This window comes from Coccinella septempunctata, chromosome 4 (assembly GCF_907165205.1).
Source record: "Coccinella septempunctata chromosome 4, icCocSept1.1, whole genome shotgun sequence".
In the NCBI taxonomy this organism is placed as follows: domain Eukaryota; kingdom Metazoa; phylum Arthropoda; class Insecta; order Coleoptera; family Coccinellidae; genus Coccinella; species Coccinella septempunctata.
Genome location: NC_058192.1, coordinates 22,889,358 through 22,914,237, shown reverse-complemented (window position 1 = coordinate 22,914,237; position 24,880 = coordinate 22,889,358). Strand labels below are relative to the sequence as shown.

Genomic DNA, 24,880 nt, shown 5'->3' with positions numbered 1-24,880 from the left:
ATTCGTAATAACATTCTCAACAACAAAGCTTATACCACCTTTCTTATTAAAGTTGGAAATGAGGAAATGTGGAAATGTGGAAATATTTATTTCATTCACTAGTACAAAAAATTTCTTTGTTTTGGCGAATAAAACTTGCACAAACTGTTATTTAGCTGTAAAAAGTATGGTACTATTCTGACGTCTTAAAATCTTCTTATTTCTTATTTTTCAATGTTGACTTACCAACATAAAAAATTCGTACTTACAGCCACTACGTCGTATAAGATGAATGGAATATATTCATCCACAATTCCCATATCTTTCGAAAATCTATTCAGAATTCTGCCAGCTGGATTGCAATCGAAGAACGTCATTTTTCCTTGAATCAACCTCTCAACCACGGTATTATGTAAATTGATAGAGGCTTTGGTGAAGAACGCTACGAAACTGAGGCAGTATATCAAAGAGAACGTAATAGTTCCTATTGTTATTCCAGAGTAAGTGTATATGATTGTAGTTCTCGGAATTTCCAACGTGCCATTCGTGTCTTTCACATTCTGCTCCATGTTAACCCTGAAAATTATTATAAGAGGGCTCAGTCGCTCAAGGAGAATAAGTATATTTACCAGGTCCTGACGAAAAAATCTCCCCCATACTCGAAACATCTGGTAACAAGCATAAAGAGGACCAGGGCAATGATCACTTTGAGATTTCCTCCAGCCCTTATGAAATTGAAATAAGTGGATAATTTAATATTTCCTTCTGTCAATCTCTCCTTGGACATTTCTGGCTCTTCGTCAATCTCCTCAATGCTTTGTAATACCGAACCTTGTTTCGAGGTTCTTCTGGATACAACTCGTTTTTCTTCATCTTCTTCTGCATGACTTTTGAGCAGCTCACCAAAATTCAAATCAGAGTTCTGCAGTTCCTCAAATTTGCCGGTCTTTTCAATAGCTCCATTATTCATAACGATGATCAGATCTGTGCTCTTTAAATACTGTATTTGGTGCGTAACTAATACTCGAAGTTTGTCATGTAAAAAAATCTTGATGCAATCTTGATATAGGCTTCTACCCACGTTTGCATCGACAGCTGACAGGGGGTCGTCCAGGAGGTATATATCGGCTCTTCTATAAATACATCTAGCCAGATTTATCCTAGCTCTCTGACCACCACTCAGACCAGTTCCTCTGTCCCCAACTATCGTTTTGTCTCCGTACGGTAAGAGGAGAAAATCCGATTTCAAACAGCAAACCCTGACAACTTCTGTGTATCTCCTTTTATCGTAGGGTTCTCCGAATAGAATATTTTCTCGGACGCTTCCATGGAAGAGCCATGGTTCTTGAGAAGCATAAGAGATGGTCCCATTAATTTGGGAATAACCTTTGGTTATTTGTATTTCCTTAAGTATAACACTGACTAAACTACTCTTTCCACTGCCAACAGGTCCAATCACAGCCACTAGTTGATTTGAGTTCAATTCGATATCAATATCACATAAAGTATCATCGTTTGAATCTGCTGCCCATTTGGCTGAGAGATCTTTGAATACTATCTTTGGTACTGAGGAAGACTTATTATCTTTCAGTTCCATCATATTATCAGATGAAATGTTCGCTTTGTACCCGTTCGTCATTTTATTTTCATTTGCATTCATTTCCTCCTCCTCTATTTCTTCCAGATTCAGGAAATTATTTATTCGTTTCAGAGAAATATTAATTTCTGCTATATTTGAACAGGCCAGAGAAAACATTATAGTTACTGTAGGACGTATGGTGTTGTAGATTGAGGTGATAAGAAAAACTTTCTCGGCAGAAATATAATTTCCTAGAAGTACGTAGCCCAATAAACTTATGAATATAGCTGTACGTGTCAGGAACATTTCGAAGGAATATAGCATTCCCATCAATAAGGCATGGACTCGAATTGCAGACATTTCCTTCCTGAAAAGGAATGTTTTTTTTTGAAGAGGAGTTTCGATTCTAACTCATATTTTCAATCTTGGAATTTTGAAATTTAAGTAGATAATTCTACGAAAAAGAATTCGTTCAGTATTTTGGATCAGTTGAAAGAATCGCAAATGCGCCACAAAATATTTCATGAATATTATCTGCTAAATTCCTACTTAGAGTCGAAATTTTAAGAAATGTTGTCTTCAACATCGGAGTTCTATCAAACTTCAACTGCAACCTCTGAATTGCATCACATTTCTCTCCTAATAAAAATATGGGGACGCTTCATACCTTGGACTCAATAATTCCGCACAGTAATAATACAGTTTATAGGCGGTACAACAAAAGTCATCCATGGATTGACTGGATACACATGTGATTCTGTTTCCTATGGGGATAGAGGAGGTTCAGACTAATGCTGGCCAAACTAATTAAGGCACCTGATACCCACAAAGTCATCGACCGAACTCCCAACTCCATCTGATTTCCTGCCGAGGGCTACAACTGATGAAGATTTGCTTCTCGAAGGTTCTTCGAAATCTTGCTGCAAAGCGAGTCAGGTCCAAAATCGGACCCCCCAGAGGACAACGAAAATTCAAGAGTCCAAGATATTTGCCTCTCCAGATGGTCTAAAAGGAAGGTCAATCGAGACAAGGATCTTTATATCCCCAAGACAATCTCAAAGTGAAAAACCTTTACGAGATGTGCCTTAAAATCGACCTTCATCACGTCAAGGCGGCTCTCTGAAGGTTGATGAGCCCAAATCTGCACATTAAGTTAATACGAGAGTCTTGGTTCGTGAAAGCCAAGCTATAACATTTACCCATACCAGGATTCATTTCCAAGGGATCTCCACGTAGAGAGCGGCATTCTATGTACGAGAATGAATCGATATCTAGTTAGCCTAGACCAGTTCTATGCACAAAAAAAAATGAGTTACCATAGCATAGCGTTACCAAAACTCATTAGAAGTGTCAGTGTGAAGTTTGAGGTCAAAAAAGTAAACCAGAGTTACGCAATAAATTAAGAGAAAGAAGATGTCCACCGAAAGTGTGAAAATCGAAAAATTGGAGTATCGAGTCATCATCAAATACCTGTATTTAAAAGGTTAAGAGGTAAGCAGATTTACGAAGATGTGCTTAATACCCTTGGTGATCAATGTCCTTCGTATGCGACCGTGAAAAATTGGACTGCAAGCTTCAAAAGAGGTAAATTTTTCATTGAAGATGATGACCAATCGGGAAGGCCAGTTTCTGTTTCAGTCCCCGAAAATATCGATGCAGTTCATGATAAGATTTTATCAGACCGTCAAATTGGGCTAAAACGAATATCTGAAGCACTGAATATTTCATACGAACGCGTTCATCATATGGTTCACGTCAATTTGGACATGAGAAAAATTGCTGCAAATTGGATCCCCAAATGTATGAATGTTGACCAAAAGCGTGCAAGGGTAGAAGCATCGTGTTAGATCTGTGCTCGATTTGAAAACAATGTAGACTTCTTAAACCGAATTGTTTGTAAATGGATGAGACTTGGGTACATTTCTACGATCCAGAAACAAAGCAACAATCGATGGAATGGCTACACTCTGGTTCTACAAGACCTAAGAAGTTTCGTGTCCAAAAATCTGCTGGAAAAGTTCTTGCTTCAGTTTTTTGGGATTGCCATGGAGTAATCATGATTGATTTTTTGGATAAGGGTAGAACAATAACTGGAGATTACTATTCGACATAACTGACCACTCTATGGGATAAAATTAAAAAGAAAAGACGCGGAAAGCTATCCAAAGGTGTTTTGTTTTTGCAGTACAACGCCCTTGCACACAAATCTCATGTTGCCATGCAAAAAATTTTATAAAATTCATATAATTATATATAATATATATATATATATATATATATATATATATATATATATATATATATATATATATAAATGAATTTAAAGGCTGTTCGACTATTACTTCAATATAATTATTTATATATTATATATAATATATATTATATGATATAATATATAATAGGGAAAAGTATTTGGGTACCTGGAAATTCTATTTGGGCAAATATTCCAATACGTATTATATAATATATATATATATATTATATAGTTATATAATTTATATAACATATATAAGAGTTGATGAAATTTCAAGATTAAATTATGAATTCAATAAAACTCAGAGTTTGAGATGTAAATTCAAAAAATTTCAACTAGGTATGTTGTTGAAATTTTATTGACTAAAGCCGGACTGATAAATGTGGGTTGTTCATCATGAACGAGGAGAAAAACAAAATCTTTATTAGGTGCACTAATTAACATTAATGACGACTAGCTGTTATCTTTTTATGAGTTGAAAATGAGGAAAATCTCGAAACTATAATCGTCATTAACACCTTATAAATATTGTGTGACAAAAGTATTTTCTCCTCGTCCAGTTTTTGTACTGACATAAATCCGCTTTTATGACCCCTTTTCATAGTTTCATTCACAAACTATGAGGACCCTTATCACTTTCGTCCTTATGATCTGAATAATTCCAAGAAGTCATATTTTAGCCAATTTCATTACCTTCTTGCAAGAGCGATGAGTTTTGCGAAAGGCTTCTCCCAACAATACATCTTTATAACCTGCATACCACAGATCAACTCATTCATTAGTTTGACTCGTTCATCAGTTCTCAGGGCTGTTTTGTGCCTTAAGGCTGACGTACGTTTACCAACATAAACTGAAACAAAAAAAACTATATTTGTGGGCAATTTCCCATACAGGCGCATGAAATTTATCGCTAGAGAATGACTAGTTTGCAAGGCCAGAAGATATTGCCGATACGAAATTTACAGTTAGGTATACTCTAACACTCGCACCCGTAGTATTAAGCAATTTGACGTCTATACCTACGATAATCTGCATTATGTATTTTTACAGTATTAATGTTATTGAATATCAAGAAAGTATCAAACTAAATTTCCAGTTTTTTTCTGAGGTAATTCATAAATAAATTACATATTAGTGGACAATTGAGGGGCTATTGCTTTGTGGAGAAACATTAAAAAAAAAGGTCAAATTTTTTGGAACGTAGAATACGATGATCAATTATTAACCACTTTATCTGAGACACCCTGTATAACTATTATATTTATGATCAATACAAACAATAGGACAGTTCACTCTTTGAATGATAGAAAAATAATACTTACTCACTTTGTAATGGTACGAATGATAGTAAGAAAACTACACCGAATACTGCAGCTATACCGATTTCACTGTAAAGCATATAGAGTCCTACAATAGCTTGGACGGGAGAAATTATGGTATAGTCAATGTTATCCATTCCCTGTTCAAATTTTGTAACGTCGTTAGAGAGTAGATTCACTATTTGACCCATAGTTGTCTTGGTTAGAGCATTTCTATCCAGTCTTAATGATTTTCTATATATCATAGTACTGCAGCATATTCTCATCTTCATTGATACTAGCATTTTAATCATCATAGCTGGATGGAAACTGAGATTGACTATAAGGTATGTTGAGCAGATTATGGCTGCGTAGATGCATGCGTCTGTCTGTGAGATTCTTGTCTGGTTCTTTTCGAAATATGACACTAGTTTACCTATGGCTACAGGAACTACGGTTCTGAAAGAATAGAACGATAAGGTTAATATCGTCCAGCTCATAGGAATCCCTAGGAAGTTGGGAAACATTCGAGAAGAGGGAAAAATATCTGGTTAAACGAAGATAAAAGCCATTTAAGAACCACACCTCATCCTCATTCTTCATTCGAGTGGTGGAATTTGAAGCGATTCGAAGTTGTCGTGGAGCAGTATTATTTCAGATATTGAGAAAAAAATTGAAGATGCTCGAAAATACAGGGCGATTCTTTGACTCGTACAAATATTTTAACGGTAGTTTTTTGAGCTCAAAAGAAACACTTTTTTCCTATACCATTTTTTCCGATTCGGCCCTGATAAAAAGCTATAGACATTTTTAGTTTTCATGATGAGCTGTGCCACCCCTGAATAAATCAAATTACCTTCAGAATAACGAGCTTAATCTGCGGCACTACACATCTGTGGATCTTTTAAACAGAGTTGCATTCAGCCTAAGTACCCAATTTTTCAAATTTCACAGATATTTTTAAACATCAAATCACTCGAAAACCGCGCATTATACGAGAAAGATTTGATATACTTTCATTTTACAACACGTTCAAATATTAATTATATAGAGTCCCATTCAGTTTCAAGAGTTGGGTTCTTTGAATTTTTGTTATTTTATTATTTTTATATGGTACGTAATGAATGAGAAAACTGGAACCATGGGTGATATATTTTGTGTTCGAAAAAGATTCATCAAATAAATGAAAACCATATTCTGAATTTCATTTCATTCGATAAAAGTGTTCCTGAGAGAAAACTAAAAATAACAGTTTTTTTAACTTACTTGAGAAGTTTTTAGATTTTTTTTTATTGGAATAAAATTATGAAATTATAGAATTGAATTTGATAAAGATGTCTTCATCGATGAGTCCCACTCCACCGTTTGATACTAAACTAAGCTGCAAATGAAGTGGGACAGCTGAAAAATTTCTTAAGTTTGAATAGCTATAACTCCCTGGATGGACAACAAAATTCGTAGCATGATTCGACATAAACGAAGACTATGACAGAGGTATGTGAGACGGAAGACACAGAATGCTTATGATGAACACCGAAAATACTCTAATTTTATGTCAGCGGCGATCGATGAGGCCAAGAGGCGATTCGAGGATGGAATAGTGTCGTCCGGGAGTAGAAAGAAATTCTTTAAGTATGTACGTTCCTTCTTAAAAACGAAAACATCTACACCAATGGTGAGAGGAACCGATGGCGTCACTTGCTCTAGCCCTGAGAGGTCGGCTGATGTTTTGGCAGAGTCCTTCGCTGCCTCGTTCACGGATGAACCGGGTGGACCATGTCCGGAGGTCGAGTGTGGGCGTTTTCCTTCGATTTGGATTCAGTTCATTTCACTTCTGAGTCAGTGAGGCACCAACTTCTTGCTTTAAAGACTGACTCATCCCCTGGTATGGACGGCATTACTGCTTAGGTACTGAAAAGGTGTGCAACTTTATTATGTGAACCATTGGCTGCGATCTTCACTGCATCCTTTCGATCTGGGCGGTTGCCTTCTTCCTGGTTGTGTGCGTCTGTCACTCCTGTCTTCAAGAAGGGTGACAAACTGTGCCCTAATAACTATCGTCCTATAAGCTTGACTTCCGTCGCTTCGAAGGTATGCGAACGTTTGGCAGCAGCTGATATGACCAAATTTTTGCTGGAAAAAAGCATTCTCCCCGATACTCAGCATGGATTTTTGTAGGGTCGCTCTGTCATTACCAACTTGCTGCAGAGTATGGACCAATGGACCAAGGCTCTCGACAGCGGTATACCCACTGACGTCGTTTGCCTCGACTTTTCAAAGGCCTTTGACCGTGTTTCACATAGACGTCTCCTTTCCAAGTTTGAGCACTTTGGGATCAGAGGACAATTGTTGCGGTGGATTGAGGCTTTTCTCCGGGAAAGGAGTTTCTCTGTAAGGGTATAAAACAGCTTCTCCTTGCCTAGACCTGTGACTAGCGGTATGCCCCAGGGAACAGTTCTGGGCCCTCTTCTCTTCTTGGTCTACACAGCCGATTTACCTCGAAGTTTGAGATCACATTGTTTTCAATTTGCGGACGACACGAAGATTTTTAACAACCCCATCTCTAACTATGATCTGCTCCAGGAGGACCTGAATATTCTCTCCGACTGGTCCAGGAATTGGTTGCTTCCACTGAACCTTGGAAAGTGTGTAGTTCTTCACAATGGCAAGCAAAACCCGAAACATCATTACTTTCTGGATGGACATCAGCTAGCTACGAGGGAGTCACATGAGGACTTAGGATTGACCATCACACCTGACTTGAGCTGTTCTCCTCATGTAAAGAAGGTAACATCCAGGGCAAGGAGCTTCATCTTTATAATCTCGAAGTGTTTCCGAGGTTGTTCTCCCACTGTCTGTTGTAGCTTATACAAGACTTATATAAGACCAATCCTCGAATTTGCTGGCCCAGCCTGGTGCCCTATCCTAAAGGCTGACATGGAGCAGTTGGAGGCGGTACAGCGTTGGGTTTCTCGCATTCCTTATGGTCCCATCCGTCCTATATATGAAGAGAGACTCCGTATCTTCGGTTTAACCTCATTTCAGGCACGCCGACTGAGAGGTGATCTCATATTCAGCTTCCGGGCAATCAATAATATGACTGGTGTAAACCTATCATCACTTTTCTCCCGCAACACTAATAACTTACGAGGACACCGGTACAAGTTGATGAAAGAAAACTTCAGGACTACCCAACGACAAAACTTCCTGTCCAATAGAATTTTTTCAACCTGGAACGATTTGCCTGCGGACGTGGTTTGTGCTCCCAGTGTGAACGCTTTCAAAAATGGATTCGATTCGGGAAGATTTCGCCCACATGTTTCCTGATTGAGTGATTGAATTCGTATTACTGCATTGTGTCCATTTTTTATTTCTGTTTCTGAGCTTAAAAGGCATAGCCTCAGCTCTTGTCATTTAATTAATAATAATAATAATAATAACTTCAACATTGGTGATCTTTGATTTTCACCCCCTAATTAACTTTTCGAGGTGTTAGGGAACAATTCAGGCTGAAAGAAGACCTACACCCTACTAAAAATACTTGTAGGTATCATAAAGATTTCTGTTCAGTTTGTTCGAGGATTGGTTGTATTTTGCGTATGTATAATATTTTCAGACCACGATACGTATTGAATGTTGAATATTATGAATAATATCAAAAATATTTTGTTTTAAAGTTTAATTAGGTTTTGGGAGAATTCAGGACTCTGCACTCACAATACATTTCTTGAAAGCGTTCTTCTACTCCCCTAGAACAGGCCAAGCAAAATGAGAATGATCTAACCTTCATTCCATTGGTTGGTGAGCGTAGATGTATTTTTGATGAGATACGCGAATTTAATCAACATTTAAAAACCACTCTACGAAGTATTCGAAAGTATCTATTATTTGAAATTGTTTTCAAATTTTCGTGACAAGTCTCAAACCTGAAAAGAACTTCACCTCAAAAATACTTATTCCGAAACTGAAATTCGACTTCTACTACAAAACTTTTCCCTTAATAGCTAATAAAATGCCTTGTACCTACTTCTTAAATTTCCAAATTTCTTCTCCAACTCTCGCAGGTGAATCCCAAATTGCAAATTCCACACTCCTAGCCTTGAATTTCTGCTATTTTGAATTAAGAGGATATATTGAAAAATTCTTAGCCAAAACAAAATTTTTTTTTTTTTTTATTATAGGTTTGCCGCTTCGACAGCTAGGTCATTAGCGGTGTTGGAACTGTTACATGTATGACTTAGGGGACTATTTACAATTAAATTTTCACATTGATAGACTTTATAAAAGCTAAAGTATTGAGGATATCCGTTGTGTTGATCTTAAGAGCTTCTTCCATCTTGATGTTCACATTGAAATGATTCCTTTGGGTCTGGTACATGCTGCATTCTGTTATAATGTGCCGGATGGTGATATTGGTGTTGCATGTAGTACATATTGGGGCGTTATCCTTTGCTAGGAGGTGTTGATGAGATACAAGGCTATGTCCGATTCGGAGTCGTCTTATGGTCACTAAGTCTCTTCTATGTTGGGTGATAGGATTTAGGTTGGATATAGTTGGGTCGATGAGTGCAAGTTTGGACCTTTGATGTTGCCAAATATTTTTCCATTTTTTCTTTATAAAGGTTTTGTAGGTGTTACTCATATCGTAATTGGTCAACATATCAATTTCCTCTACTGAAGAGATTGCTTCTTTTGCTGCCTGATCAGCTTTCTCATTTCCATCTTTGCCACTATGTGAAGGAACCCAAACTATTTGGCAGCTATTCTGTCTGGAGTACAAGGATGTCAATAGATCTGTTATCTTAGTCACCATAGTGTTACTCGAGTAGAGCTCTTGAATTGCTTGAATAGCACTTAATGAATCTGTACACACGACAGAGTGGGCAATGTTTTGTTCCTCAATATGTTCCAGTGCTTTCGAGATGGCTACTAATTCTGCTGTGAATATGGAACATTCTGTTGGAAGTCTGAATTTTTTTGTATGTGACTGTGTGAGGAAGGCGCATCCAACTCCTTCAGCTGACTTGGAGGCATCGGTGTATACTATTACTTCATCTTCATGTTTGGCCATTAATTCATTGAATTTTCCTTGAATAATGAGAGGGTGTATGTTCGTTTTTCTATATAGTGTAAGTGAAGTGTTTGTATCAGCCCTTTTGTGAGACCATGGTGGTTGTGATGGTAATTTATGTTTAAGAGTTACAGGTATTCTAAAATCCGCCAGGACATGATTCACCTGGTGGTATAGAGGAGACTTAAGGTTTCTTCGATCTGAGTAGAGCTGCTGGTTTTTGTCTCTATAAAAATGTGGAACGCTTCACGATTTTGCGTGTCATCCTTGCGCAGGGGCCATGCTAATCTTCTCTGTATCGTTCCAATTTTAGTATATGTACCGCCGAAGCGAGTACAACAACGTCAAAATATTTTATTACTCAACATATTCTCCTCTTGATTGGATACATTTATTACAGCGAACCTGCAACGTCTCTAGACCTTTCAAAAAAAAATATTTCTCCATGCTCTGCAAACCAGACCTCCACAGCTTTTATTACCTTCTCGTTGGAAGAAAATTTACGACCTTCTAAACATTTTTTCAGTTTAGGAAAGAAATGATTTTCGGATGGAGCCAAATCTGGTGAATAAGGGGGGTGTTCTAGTAATTCAAACCCTAAATCACCTACAAAATCGTCCTACAAAAACAAAATACCTTTGGATAGCTTTCCTCGTCTTTTCTCTCGATTTTTTTTCCTTAGAGTGGTCAGTCGAATAGTAATCACCGGTTATTGTTCTACCCTTATCCAAAAAATCAATCATGATTACTCCATGGTAATCCCACAAAACTGAAGCAAGAACTTTTAGAGCATATTTTTGGACACGAAACTCCTTAGGTCTTGGAGAACCAGAGTGTCGCCATTCCATCGATTGTTGCTTTGTTTTTGGATCGTAGAAATGTACCCAAGTCTCATCCATAGTAACAAAATTCGGTTTATGAAGTCTTCATCGTTTTCACATCGAGCACAGATCGAACACGATACTTCTACCCTTGCACAAACATTTGGGGATCCATTTTGCAACAATTTTTATCATGTCCAAATTGAGGTGAACTATATGATGAACGCGTTCGTATGCAATATTCAGTGCTCCAGATATCCGTTTTAGCCCAATTCGACGGTCTGATAAAATCATGTCATGAACTGCATAGATATTTTCGGGGACTGACACAGAAACTGGCCTTCCCGATCGGTCATAATCTTCAATGGAAAATTTACCTGTTTTGAAGCTTTCAGTCCAATTTTTCACGGTCGCATACGAAGGACATTGATCACCAAGGATATTAAGCATATCTTCGTAGATCTGCTTACCTCTTAACCCTTTTTAATACAGGTACCTCTGAAGATGGCTTGATACTCCAATTTTTCGATTTTCACAATTTCGGTGGACATCTTCTTTCTTTTGATTTATTGCGTAACTCTGGTTTACTTGTTTGACCTCCAACTTCACACTGACACTTTTAATGAGTTATTGTTCGTTGCTATGGTAACGCAATATTTTTTTTATGCATGAAACTGGTCTAGGCTAACTAAATATCAATACATCCTCGTAGCCAGTTAGTACTCAAGAGTGTACTATTTCTTACAACGCTGAGTTAATTACCTCCGAATATTTAATTGATATATAAGCTCTTATGTTCGAGTTATCGTCTAAACTAAACCGATTTCCCTTTTAACTCAAGACTTTCTTTATATCCGACATGAAACTACACTTTTTCAACACTTATCTTGCGAATTGTAGATACAGTTCCTACGTACGTCGTCAAATCATTCATTCTCACTTTAGTGTTTTTCTGTAACGGTGTGAGCCTGAGAAAGAAATTCCTTGCCCAATATTATACATAGGTCCATATATGTATCTCGTTTTATGATTTTACACATCATTGCTATTTTGCTATTTATTAAATTTTTGAATGTTCTTACCTTATTTTCCAAAGAAAAGACCAATGAAGGTCTCAACTGAACCCACATTGAAATCTCACAAATGAAGAGAAAATGATGTTTTTCATTAAACTCCTATTTGAACACCTCCTAATTGAACTAATTACAATTATAGTTTTTTTCGAAGTGTGACACTTGACAAAAATGTAGAAAATTTCAAATAAAATAAGGGTTTTTCGTTTTTTTGTATCACATATTACCTTTTGCACGCCACTGCAGTTGATCATTTTCATTTCAAGGTATTCCTTGATGCAGTTGTCATTGTTCTCTGAAAGAAGATGAATTTCACGAGAAAGACGGAATTTCATGAAACAACGGTATTTCCATAGCAACGCAATGTATCGAGAAATAGCGAGGAAATTCCTAGGACGTTACCTAGCAACCTACTTCCAATATGACAGAGAAAAAGCCTAACAGCCGCATTCTTATATCCACACCTTTAAAAAAGACCAAGCATTGCGCTTCACAACATCACTGGAGGGAAATCCAACATCGGCGAAGAAACCTCGAAGTTATACCTAGTATTTCAAGAAAAACAAAGGTGTTTTCATAAAATGGCAGTATTTCCATAGCAACGCAATGAATACGAAAATTGGCAAAATCCCTTGGTGTTGACCCATTGAACTCTAAAAGTTCTTTTAGAGTTCAATGTGTTGACTTGACCAAATCGACAACAGCATGAAAAAACTTTGTAAGTCCGTCAATTATTCACCCCCTGTACAACAAGAAGATCTTGCGCGCCAGTTGCGTGGTGATTTACACTTCTGGCTACGAATATAACATCGGAGTATATATCCAAAAAGTGACAAAGATGTTCCGAGATGTCGGTGTGGATGTAACAATCCACCCAACATAATTGTAAGATATATCATCTACTATTCGCAAGTTCTTCGTCAAAAAACAGAAATTATAGTGTGTCTCAAATTCATATCCTGTACAACAAAAAGTTTATAAATACAAAAATACATTGCACCAGAGGGTACAGGACATGGATAATTATTCTCAGGGTGAAAATCCAATATCAACAAATTAATGTGGAAGTTAACTAGTCAAAGTTGAGTAATTTTAGCCACTTCATTTGCTGCTTAGTTTATTCTCGGCTAAAAATTAGTAAAATACAGATATTTGTGCCAGATGATAAGGCTCACCTTCAGAGGAAAACCAAAAATAAGAAGCGTATTTAATTTCATTCAGTTAATAAATTCCCGTAAAAATTTATAGATAATTTTGCTTGACCCACAGTGACCACACACTAGGCACAAATAGGTAAAAAATAACCACCAACCACGACAGAATCTTATAAATAATTACGATGTGGTTTTTATGCCTGTCAGCTTTCAGTATTTTAAACAAAATTGGAAGCAATCGGCGAATGTAGCAGTGAAATTTGTTTTTAGGACACCTAGCATGTTGATTGATTGCCAAGGGATTCAAAATATCTGGTTTGTTCAAAATTCCCTACAGAAAATATTTGAGAGGTATGAGATCGCTGAAACCAAATTGTCCATTCATATCTCAAGCTTGATATATTAGTTTTTTCAGAAGGAAGAAGAAAATATCGTTATCATCCATTATGACTACAGACCCTGTATTCAGGATAATGTTCGCATCATCAGCGCAGTCTAACGGTGATTATCTTGATGTAGGTTCATTATGAAACAAATAAAAAATTGCTTGAGTTTGACGAGGTAGGTATAATTGAACTTGGATTTTCTCCCACAGAAATATTATCCTTGATCCGTATTATACAGGGTGTTTCATGAATCGTTGGTCATTGAATAATGGTGAATGCAGGTCATCTAAGCCTTTCAGAAAAGTTGCTTGTTTTGTATCCTTAGGCTATTAGTTTCGGAGATACGGGGTGATTCATGAACTTTGGCCTAAATTTGCGATAGCCATAACTCTGGAATGCAAGGTCCGATTTCGATCAAATTTTATGGGTTTGTTCACTTCAGAAAGCTATTTCGAACGGCTTATGAAATATCAATATTTTCAGGCAGTACTCCGAATATCATGATTTTTCTTTCAAGCTCCAAAATCTATATGTTTTTACATCCCATGAAAAACTAAATAAAATATTCTAAAGGAATTCAATTTTCACTTTGCATGGCACACTTGTCACAAGGGAATAATAGGAACCGGATGAATTCATCTTTTATATAATTTTTTCGAAATGCTGTTCTATTTTAATTCTTTTGGTGATGTTATTTATTGTCTTCTGTCGAGATTTTGAATTTTTTTTAATTCTGTTTTTCTGTTCAACTCTTTTTCATTTTAAACCTTCAGTACCCACTCAGTGTGCGAAGAAAAGTAATGAAAGGTATGCCTAATCAAGATATGAATTCTTTTGAAATTAAATTTTGAATTTTTATTCAAATGAAGTGAACCCTCTTGGAAAATGTAATACATGAGTGAATTCGCTTTGAAACACAAAATATTTTGACTTATATTCCGCAGGAAATATCCTTAATATGGCTTTCTTTCAAATATTAAATATTTGTGTTAATGGAATTCAAGAACTCAGAATTCAGAGCACTGGATTGCGAAATTAAGTACATATAATATATAAGATATAGACGAAAAACTAATTTTCCTTGAAGTTTTGTTGAGCCTAATAATTTGAAAGATACTGTAATAATTGTTATGAGTTCAATTTCGTCAAATTAAGAGGCATCCGATAATAATAACAATTAATGCAGCTGTTGGTACATATACAAAGAAACAATTAATGAACAAACTCTAGAAACAACACCGTATGGGACAAGTATTTTAAGGTGTCGTTCCTTCTTCAGCCTGAATGATGATCTTGGTTCGGCCTCATTATGCTCGAAATGAAAATTTTAATTCATGAAAAACTCCAACTATATCGCCAGCTCCAAATGAAGTCAATAGGATTCATTTTTGAGGGTTTAGAAGGTAATATTCACTATGGTGTAATAATCTGGTCTTGACGATATGCAAGCATATCGCCAAGACCAGATTTGTCCATAGTCCATAGAGCTTAATAAGCATTAAGCTCTATGGACAGAGCTTTAAATACAACAAACTCTGCAGTCTGCAGTCTGCACTCTAAATATAGGTGATACCTTCAAAACTGAAACGATGAAAAAAACTGTGGAAATTTATTTTTAAGTTTAAATTTTTTCTAAAATTGCCTTTTGCACTTCACTACTGTTCATCGTTGCATAATAGGGTATTACAATGAGCATTTTCTTTAGTCAATACTCAATGGGGGTTAATACTCAATAGCATTTTATCGATAAAATGACGTAGACTAAGGTATTGGCCTGAGAAAAACCTCAACATAAAAAATATTGTGAAACCCTGACACTGTCTCACATCCAATAAAACAAGAAAGAATAGATTGAATAAAATATTTTCACAACTGTGCCAGTTGCGTATAAAAAAAGGTGGTTGCTGGAGAAAAGTCCAACATCTGCAAATAATCGCTGAAGTCATAGCTAAAATCTTAGGATAAAATGGTTTTCTAAAATAAGGATATTTATTTCTAGTCTAGCAACGCAATGTATCCAAAAGTGGAAAATACCTTATAAGGTCCTCAACTATTTTTCTATGTTTGACTTCTTCACATTCACACCGTGCAAAACAAAGAGGTCGAGAAAAAATAACCTGTACCAATAATATACAGGGTGAGTCTTTGCCTTCCGCATATATTTTAATAGTATATTCCTGAGGTCACAGAAACACTTTTTTTGCCATGTTTTTCCCATTCGGCCAAAGATAAAATGATATAGTCATTCTACGTTTTCATAATAAGCTATGCCACCACTGGAAAAATAAAATTCCCAAAATTTATAGTACACATCTGCACTATCAAATTTTTTTAACTTCACAGATATTTTTAAATAGAAAATTACTCGAAAAGGGCCATTATACGAGGAAATATGGAGAATATTTCAATAGTGGAGTGTTCAATTTAACGAGTTGGGTTGTTTGAATTTCTGCAACATTTATGGCACGTAATGGTCATAATGAAGAAACTGGGAGATTTCGGGAGATGTTAGTGGAATTTTGAATTCGGAGAAGATTCTTTATATCAATGAGTAACTCTATATTCTGAAAATCATTCCTTTCATAAAACCGTTTGGGAGATATAACTCAAAATTGAGTTTTTTATGGATATTCGACAGAACCGAATTAGAAGAAATGGAAGGGGGAAAAAGTGTTTCTTTTGACCTCAGGAATCTCGGGTAAAAAATATATGTACAAGTTGAAGCCTCACCAGTTTGAATAAAAAATTCATATCTTCAGACAAAAATCCAAAATGCCAAAGTAATGTTAAGTTGAATGTGATCAAAGTTAATCAACTTTAAAGCTGTCTCATTTCATTCGCTGCCCAGATTAGTTGAAAGATCAGATAAGAGTGACATGTTTGCAATGAAGTGAATTCTTTACCACTGAAACCTTCCCACAGGAAGAATTTGAACTGAAAAGAGTGTGACTACATATCAGAATAATTGATGAGGTCATAATAAAAGCTGACTTACACTAAAAGTAATTCATCTACTAATTTGATTATGGCCCCTAAAATTGATTCGACAGCAAATAATTTGATGAGGGTTCTATGTAAGGCATATCGTTTCGAATGACAGTGTTGTTTCGTCCAAGTTTCTTCCGCTCTGTCCCCAAGTAATTTGCTCCTGTGAGAATCATATACCTCGAAGAGATCCTCTTCTTCGAATCCTTTTCGGTATGTCCGGTAGAATATTGGAAACATATACCTAAAAACAAAACAATGATATCTTACATAGTCAATTGAATATAATGAATGAATAAACGTGAAGAAATAATAAAATAATAATTAATAATTTTTCCCGTTTTACCAGACAAACGGATTAAAGAACTTTTCATTATTGAACATCAGTATCAAAACTAATTATAGGATATTAATGAATTAATTTGAGTTTACTGATTGGGGCAAACCCGATTGACATTTTCATAGTATTTTCACATTTTATGTTTGAGCTTTCAAGACATACCAAATATCATCATCTTTGCTGCAGTAGTAAATAAGCTTTTAAGGGTTTAACCTTTGAAAGGCTTTAACTCCATCAAGAAAACATTTCTTGATAAAAAATTATTTGAACTTCCCCGCTATCTTTGATCATTGTGTTGGGAATTATTGATCACTACTTCCGGGAAACCCTGTATATCTTTCTGATTGCTAATAGAGAGAAATTTTTAGCCTACCATATGCGAAAATAACCCTGAAAATATGATCGAAAGTAATGCTTATCGTCTCTAGGTCCGCTAATTCGGCGATAATTCACTTGAACTGGCATCAGACGTCAGTGTGCAGGGTGTCCTAAATTCGCTGCTCACTGAGAGCATATCGTGAACAATAAGACTTAAAGACCTCCGATATCTTTTTCCCAAATAATTAAATATCAGAAAGCAGATCGTATATCCCTTGATTCTTTCTGTGTAACAGGGCGTTTCTAAAAAATGACTGTATTAAATATTTCTCTATATCTTATATATATTCTATATCTCCGAAAATTTCATTTTTTCAGTAATTTTATGCTTTATGTGATACTCGTAACGGATCATAGAAATTAATTATCATTTCAGAGATATAGAGGAGAGTCGGTGTTTTTTAAATGGGACACCTTACATTTTTCAACGCAGTTTTTTAGTCGCTGATTTGTCGAAAAGCATCCTGTTCGTGAAAAATATTTCCTAATATTTCGCATCAACTTAATGAGAAAACGAAAATTTTTTGACATTTATATTTCTGAAACTTATTGTAAAAGACCATTCTTCACTACTCGAGATTAGTAAAGGAAAAAAATTTTCATTGGATATCACCTCAGATTGATATTTAAGTTCCCGCATTCCACATATCTGAGAAAAAAAAACGCATTAAAAAAATGAATAGAGAACCCCATATTTCAGGTAGAAAGGGGAGGATTATCCTTCTAGTGCATGGATTCAATACTCTGGAATTTTTCTAGACGAACAATATTGAATAAGAACGCGAACAGCTTCAGGTAATTGGAATCCCTCTTTCAATTCATAGCTAATGGTTTGTATTTCTTTTCAAATCTACACCTAACCTTGGATCTATGTGGGACGATGTTATGAAATGCTGCTTCAGCAATCGAAGAATGCCTTATGTGATTCGAAAAATCACGTATTTTTGTGCTGGGCAACTATTATATCGGGAGGTAATCCAACACTTCCATCGTTAAATAAGGAACTTGTTCCAAAAGGATGTTGAAATAAAATAGAATTATTGCTTACATGGAATTTTTTCATGGGAAATTTGTAAATAGAGATAAGTGCTACATATCTCATGATTGCAGATATAAAGGTTATATGATTTTTTCAATGTTCATTTTTCTTTAAGTAAGGAGAATAAGTATGAAAATATTGAAATAAATTTTGTGTGACTAAAATTACAAACAATTATGTGAAAATCTTTCTGATATCTCTTTTGGAATCAAATCGATAATTTATCAATTTTAGTTTAGGTAAATTTTCAAACATCAATGTGAAAGTTGATTTTTAAAATTCATATACAGGGTATCTCTAATTCATTGTCTCGTTTTCGAGACGAGACAAGATGAGACTCTCGTGGGCATCACTAAATTTTTTCTCTTTCTTGTTGGGTTTAAAAAGTTGTAGTTCAGGTATCACCACTTTTGCCCACCCTGTACATACTAATAAGCCTCAGAAGATAGCCTTGAAGATATCCTAACGAGTAACGATATTATATCTCATTAGTCTAGAATATTTTCTGCCACACGAAGGTTTTATGCTCAATTCCCTCGAAATTATACGATTGAGCTATGAGCTCAATGATCTTTTGTATATATTTTTTTATCTACCTAATTAAAACTAGCAGAACCGAGCTTTTTTTGGAAATGATTTAAGGCCCATTTGGAACAAATTTATCAGCTAAGTGAAAATTTGTTTGCCCTCCAATAATCGTTGCAGAAATGTCAATAAAGAACTTTTATGTTTTTTTTTGAAGAATAGAGATATTAGTATAAATAAAAAACAAATTGTTCGGAAAATATAGTTAGCCCAACGTCAAATTGCTAAGAATGAAACGATAGTCGGTGATTTATGATTTGATCAAATTATACTTAAAGGCTTATTGGAGGCGTTCATTAGCCACAGTGAATTTTCCTTGAGAATATCTTCTTATCATGTTCAGATTGTTGATGGCTACCTATATTTGAATACCGATTAGCGTTTCAACCCTTATATGCGTTAAAACAATCGGTTTTGCTAACTTTGCGAGCCTAGAAGAACTCATTTTTCCTCATAAGGGTTCAAATGGCTAAAAAAAAAATCCAGAATTCCAAGAAGGTTCTGACTGCTATAGCGGATTCTGTTTTTTTCTGTATCTTCAAACAGTTGATCTCCAGTTTCTGAGAAAAAGAATAGATGATTGATTCCTTCATGTATTTTCTGAGTTAACAAAATGAACCACTGTTAATTTCGAAAACACACTTTTGAAAATAATGAATAATAGACCCAATATTCCGAGGTAATTTGTGTCAATTGTATTCAGGCAGGTATTGAAATTTCGATGATAATAATGAATACTTCGCGGTTGTTACAGAAAAATTGCATCTATTACTCTACTCCGAAATCTACAATAAGAATGAAAATTATACATTATGAGCCACAAAGTCTGATGATATGCAATCGATAGTCAACAAATGTTTATTGAAAACATTATTTGCATTAAAAATTCGCATTTATCATGCAAACTTATGCATATGAGATATGGAAGTGGCTATCTAATAAATTGTCGCCCTTAATATTGATGGTGCAACTATGCTGTTACTGTATTTTCTTTATTGCTATTATATCAAGATTTCGGCAGACAACTCTAAAGAAGGCAAAGTTGTTTGAAGAAAGCTTGGTATAATAGCAATAAATAAAATACATTAAAAGCCTATAGTTCATCTCGACCAAATACCCGAGAAAATCACACATACGTATACCCCCATTTTTCTTAATCAGTGAATCATTTCTTTGGAATTTTTTTATTTCTTCATTATTATGAATGAATAAAGCTGATAACTAACTACCCTTTCTATACTTTGCTTAATAATATGAATTATGGTATTTTATTGCATAATAATCAGAAAATTTATACGTATTATCGACTCGAGAAAACATTTGAAAAATCAACACGAACAACTACTGTGCTGACACATAACTACTACTACTATAAAATGAAGGCAGTTCATTTCAAATTGGCGCTAAAATTTTCTCCTTTTATTTAGTTCTCATCGATCGCAGCAACTCCTTTTTTCCCTTTTTTGGAGACACATTTTTAGTTTGAAGATCGTTCTGTCTACTCTCCATAGCTTCGCTATAATTTTCTTTGTGAACTCATCAACTTTTTAAAAATAATTCTTCATCTAGAAATTAGAATTCAATATATTTTCTTCAAATTATTCAAGTAAGGTTCGAAGTATACTTGATTGCGGATATTTTATGACTAGGTTCTAGATATGTTACATTTTGTTTCTAAGAAAATTGCTTCGATATACAGGCTTTGAATAAATAGTTTCGATAAAATTAAGCGGTTATTCCATGTCAAAAAAAGACTTTCGTATAGTTTTTTTGAGCAGCCCCTGCTTAGATACATCCCCCTTAAGATGACACCGGAAATAGAATTTTTAATTTTGTTCGTATAAATCAGAAAAATGGACAAATCAACATGAGCAGAGATTCTATGGGATCGAGATGGCAATAAAAACAAATTTTCATAGTGTTTCCTCTAATGTCAGCATGATATTCGCGGAATTCGCCTAATAGGTTTAATGATAATTTCAGCGTATAACACTCACGCTCTGAACATGTTGATTAATTAATTTTTTTCTCAAAAAAAAGTTACTTTCACCACTTGACAAGAAGCCTCGTTTGTAAAAAATGATTCAAATTATCAAAAATTAATTTAGCAATGGCGTAATATGAACAAGGAAAAATTTGTTATTTCATTCTCGCTCTCATGCATATCTGTTCTATTTTAATTCTGTCAGTTTTCTGGTTGCTAAGAAAAAAATGCCTTTCGGGTGCCATCTTATTCTCGCTGTTATTCATTTACAGACTGAAAAAAAATTGACTTGATAAAATTCTTATTTCTGTTTTATTTCACAACTAAGAGCAGCTGGTCATCCTTCATTTTGTTTTTTTAATTCTATTATGTCATTATTCGAGTTCCCCTATGTATCGAGATGGTATCTCTATTTTCTATTACATAGTTGAATTAAAAATAGTTTTCGGGCAGTATTTTACACCAATTAGGTTTTATGCATACAACCTAATTCGTGTAATATAGTAAAGAACATGTGCTGTACTATCAAGTGCTAAGAATCTATGCTTAAGTGGTTTTTCATCGAAAGCTGAAGTAAATTGTAGAAATTTCAACGACACAATTTATATTTATTTGTTTTGTTATCAGTGATGGAAATCATTCTGCGAGAACAATATGTATACGGGTGAATCAACTTTTGAATTTCCACATGATGAAATTGTGGATTTTAATATTTTTTTCTTATTGTCCACATTTGAATACTTTATTCAAACGATAATTTTCCACTGTTTACAATTCTGTATAGAGCAGAGCTGTTTCTTCAAGAAATTAGTGACTAAAAAAACGGCCCAAATCTGGCCTGTCCCCTGGACCACTATTCAAAAGTATTTTTAAACCATTTAAACAATTATATTACTCACATTCCCCAGAAATACAGTTTAATTTTTATCCTTATACCGGTTGGCCCACCCCAGACGCGGCGCTCATTTTGAGGGAGTAAATAAAAATATTTTGAAAATCTTTTCTTGTGGTGTGTGTAGGGTATTCAAAAGCACAATTTAAAATTATTGTCATATACAGGGGTATACACAGGGCCTTCGAAAACAAAGATTTAGACCAAAGTTACACTTTTTTATATAACACTCTGTATTTGAACTCAAAATGGAATGGCAAGCTCAAATTATGATGATTTTCTTCAGACCACTTTATACCTTAGAAGGAACATTTACGAGATAATGGCGAAAATGGTTTATTAGTTTTGAATTAAAAATCGAAAATTGCTCAGAAACTATCAGGTTTAGATGCAGAAAATTTTCATGAAGATATAGGGTGTAAAATTTAAAAAAATTTAACTTTGGTCTATATCTTTGTTTTCGAACACCCTGTATATATGACAATAATTTTAAATTGTGCTTTGGGACATTCTACACACAACACAAGATTTTTAAAATATCTCCATTTACTCCCTCAAAATGAGCGCCGCGTCTGGGGTGGGCCACCCGGTATATGGCAGATCTCACGAAATTTGACAATATTTTCCATAATCAGGTCCCGGGGGACCTTTAGAACATTAATACATAGAATGGAAATTCAGTGGCTCAGTGCTATAAATGAATGTTTTGTACACATAGAGACGTGGACTGAGCAATGTCAGCATGAAATTGGTTTTTTTAAAGAAAGAGAGAAATGATCGTCGGGCATTTACCTTTCTCTTTTTTGTTCACATAGAGTTGAGTGTGGACCAATCAAAATTCTAGAAAAAGACAACTGCATGCCCGATGTTCAGTTTCTCTGTGTCACTTTTTTTGACCGTATTTCGTGCATAGAAAGGGAAGGCACAGTCCATGTCTATATGTCTATGGTTTTGTAGTACACACATTCGATGTTTCTCTGTCGAGCGCGACACTAAGGCAATTGTGTTATATTGAAAAATTTGCATACTTCCGGTCTATTCGTATTGGAAATTGATATGACTATGATGTCCGAGTCAACTGTCTCAATGTTCTATGTTCTAAGCCCCAGACAACTCTAATCTCACAGAAACGGAACTTGTTAATTGGATTGCGAAATAGTTATAGTAGGTAATGGAAGAAAATTCCTCCTGCTACATTGTTTTATCAATACAATCAATTGTTTACAGAATAATGGTACTCCATTTGAAAACTTTTCATGAGTTATATTGAAATTGATTATAGGAATTCTGCTCGATATTTATTCAAATGGAGTGTGATATGAATTATGGTCCATTCAAGAATGATTGACATCTCGGGTGGCTACGGAAAATCAAATTTAAGTTGGTAATAGCAGTAATAGCCCATGAGTTAAGATTTTGTGTTGCAGAATTAAGGTTGGTATTGTGAGTAAACAGTGATATATAGACCTTTTTTATGTGAATCTATGCACTGACCGATGATAATTTGAATTTTGGACTTCTATAAACGGAAAGTTTTAATTCGTGTCATAGAGATGGAGATTTATTGAGAGTGAACAATTTTGTGGACCATGGTTTCCTAGAGTTCTGTCGGAAATGGGGATTTGACTAAAATGGTGATTTTGCCTCGTGTATAGAAGTAATAAATCGTCATAAACATATTTATTTTTAAAAGCTATTTTATTTGTATAACATGAGTTCAAAAAAAAAGAGAGCATCTTTATTTATAATAGAGAAGTTATTTTTTTCCACCCTCAGTACAAGAGATAAAAAAACTTGAATATAGTGAATTCCCAGTGAAAAGGTGCCTGTAGAGAGTTTTCATCGTTTCATTAAGATATTTTCCAAAAAAAAAAGTTATGGCACATTTTCGAAATCGAGAAAATATCAAAATTTTTTTATATCTTCAAAACAAATGAAGATATCGTGTTTCCACTAACTGATTTTTCACGAAAATCGAGACCACCAGGACTCCTTTCAACGTTTTCACCTATCTTGTCTGAAAGTGCCAAAATCAAGCAATTTGGGATACCCTGTATACTTTCAGTACTTATATTATGGATCCAATGAAAAATTGAAATATTGAAATTTGTAGGTAAATCAACTTATCTAGGTATTTCTGGAGGGTAAAAAACTGGCATATTTCACCGGGAATAATTGTTAATTGCCTCGTGAAATATTTGCAATATTTGCACATGAATTTTACTTACAAAAAGGTAACTCGCTCGAAAAACGAAGCATTTTTGTAGGGATTTTCCTTCTTTGGTTTGTGGTATCCAGCATTATTCATTTTTGCACATAAAATTTTATCACATGAAAGAAACCAGTTGCGAGCTTCGGTAATGGAAATCCCCGTAGAACTATCACCTACATTCCACCGAATAGGAGTTCAACTAATAGGAAGAATACGAATACTCGTTTAAAAGTGGAATAAATGAATCGGGAGAAGCGCGAGCGCACAGCTTTGACTCTACTGGTTCCATCTGATTCTGTGAACGATGAGTTATGACCTATCGCTTGGAATAAAGTTGCCAAATTTCGAAAAATCTCCTTGATCCCCAGGGATTTTCGGATGTTCTCCTTACGCTACGGAATAGGACCTAACCACTATGAAATCAACCGACAGGTTGTGGAGATCATTGATGGTTTGATGCATATCTTCACATTATATGGGGAGTATCAACCTGATACTCTTCGGTTGAACCCCTTTTCACTCAGCAGCCACTTAAGTTGTATCTATAAATGGTAGCAACTCATTTTTTTGCGTGAAGATATCTTGACCAAATAGGTAACGATAGATAATGGTAGAGTGATGATGAGATGAGAATTTTGGGTATAGCAATTCTATTTTTAGGAACCTAAAATCGGCTCATGTCTCCCTAACCCATGGGAGAGACTTGACCATAAGTTTGTTTATCAGGAAAAACATTGAAAGCAAACAATTTCCAATGACCAACGATTGTCTATGTCAAGGTTTTCATCATCAGATGTATCAGCGTATAAGATACATATTTTAGAGTTTTAGAGTATTTCAGAGTCACTCT

The 24,880-nt window shown here is 35.1% G+C and overlaps 1 protein-coding gene and 1 non-coding gene across 2 annotated transcripts in view; both read right to left on the bottom strand.

Moving 5' to 3' along the window:
* The window catches only part of LOC123311456 (probable multidrug resistance-associated protein lethal(2)03659), a 31,320-nt gene extending 7,011 nt beyond the window's left edge, over positions 1-24,309 (bottom strand). Inside the window, exons 1-6 of the mRNA XM_044895444.1 lie at positions 24,047-24,309; positions 16,611-16,844; positions 5,139-5,569; positions 4,506-4,662; positions 609-1,925; positions 249-555 (exon numbers count right to left, since the gene is read on the bottom strand). Of these exons, the coding sequence (XP_044751379.1) occupies positions 249-555; positions 609-1,925; positions 4,506-4,662; positions 5,139-5,569; positions 16,611-16,844; positions 24,047-24,126 (2,526 nt within the window). The 5' untranslated portion in view covers positions 24,127-24,309. The remainder of the gene's footprint in view (positions 1-248; positions 556-608; positions 1,926-4,505; positions 4,663-5,138; positions 5,570-16,610; positions 16,845-24,046) is intronic.
* Positions 10,412-10,518, bottom strand: LOC123312625. Its single transcript, XR_006537662.1, has one exon. It is a non-coding gene; the product is annotated as a U6 spliceosomal RNA (small nuclear RNA).
* Positions 24,310-24,880: the final 571 nt, after the last annotated feature.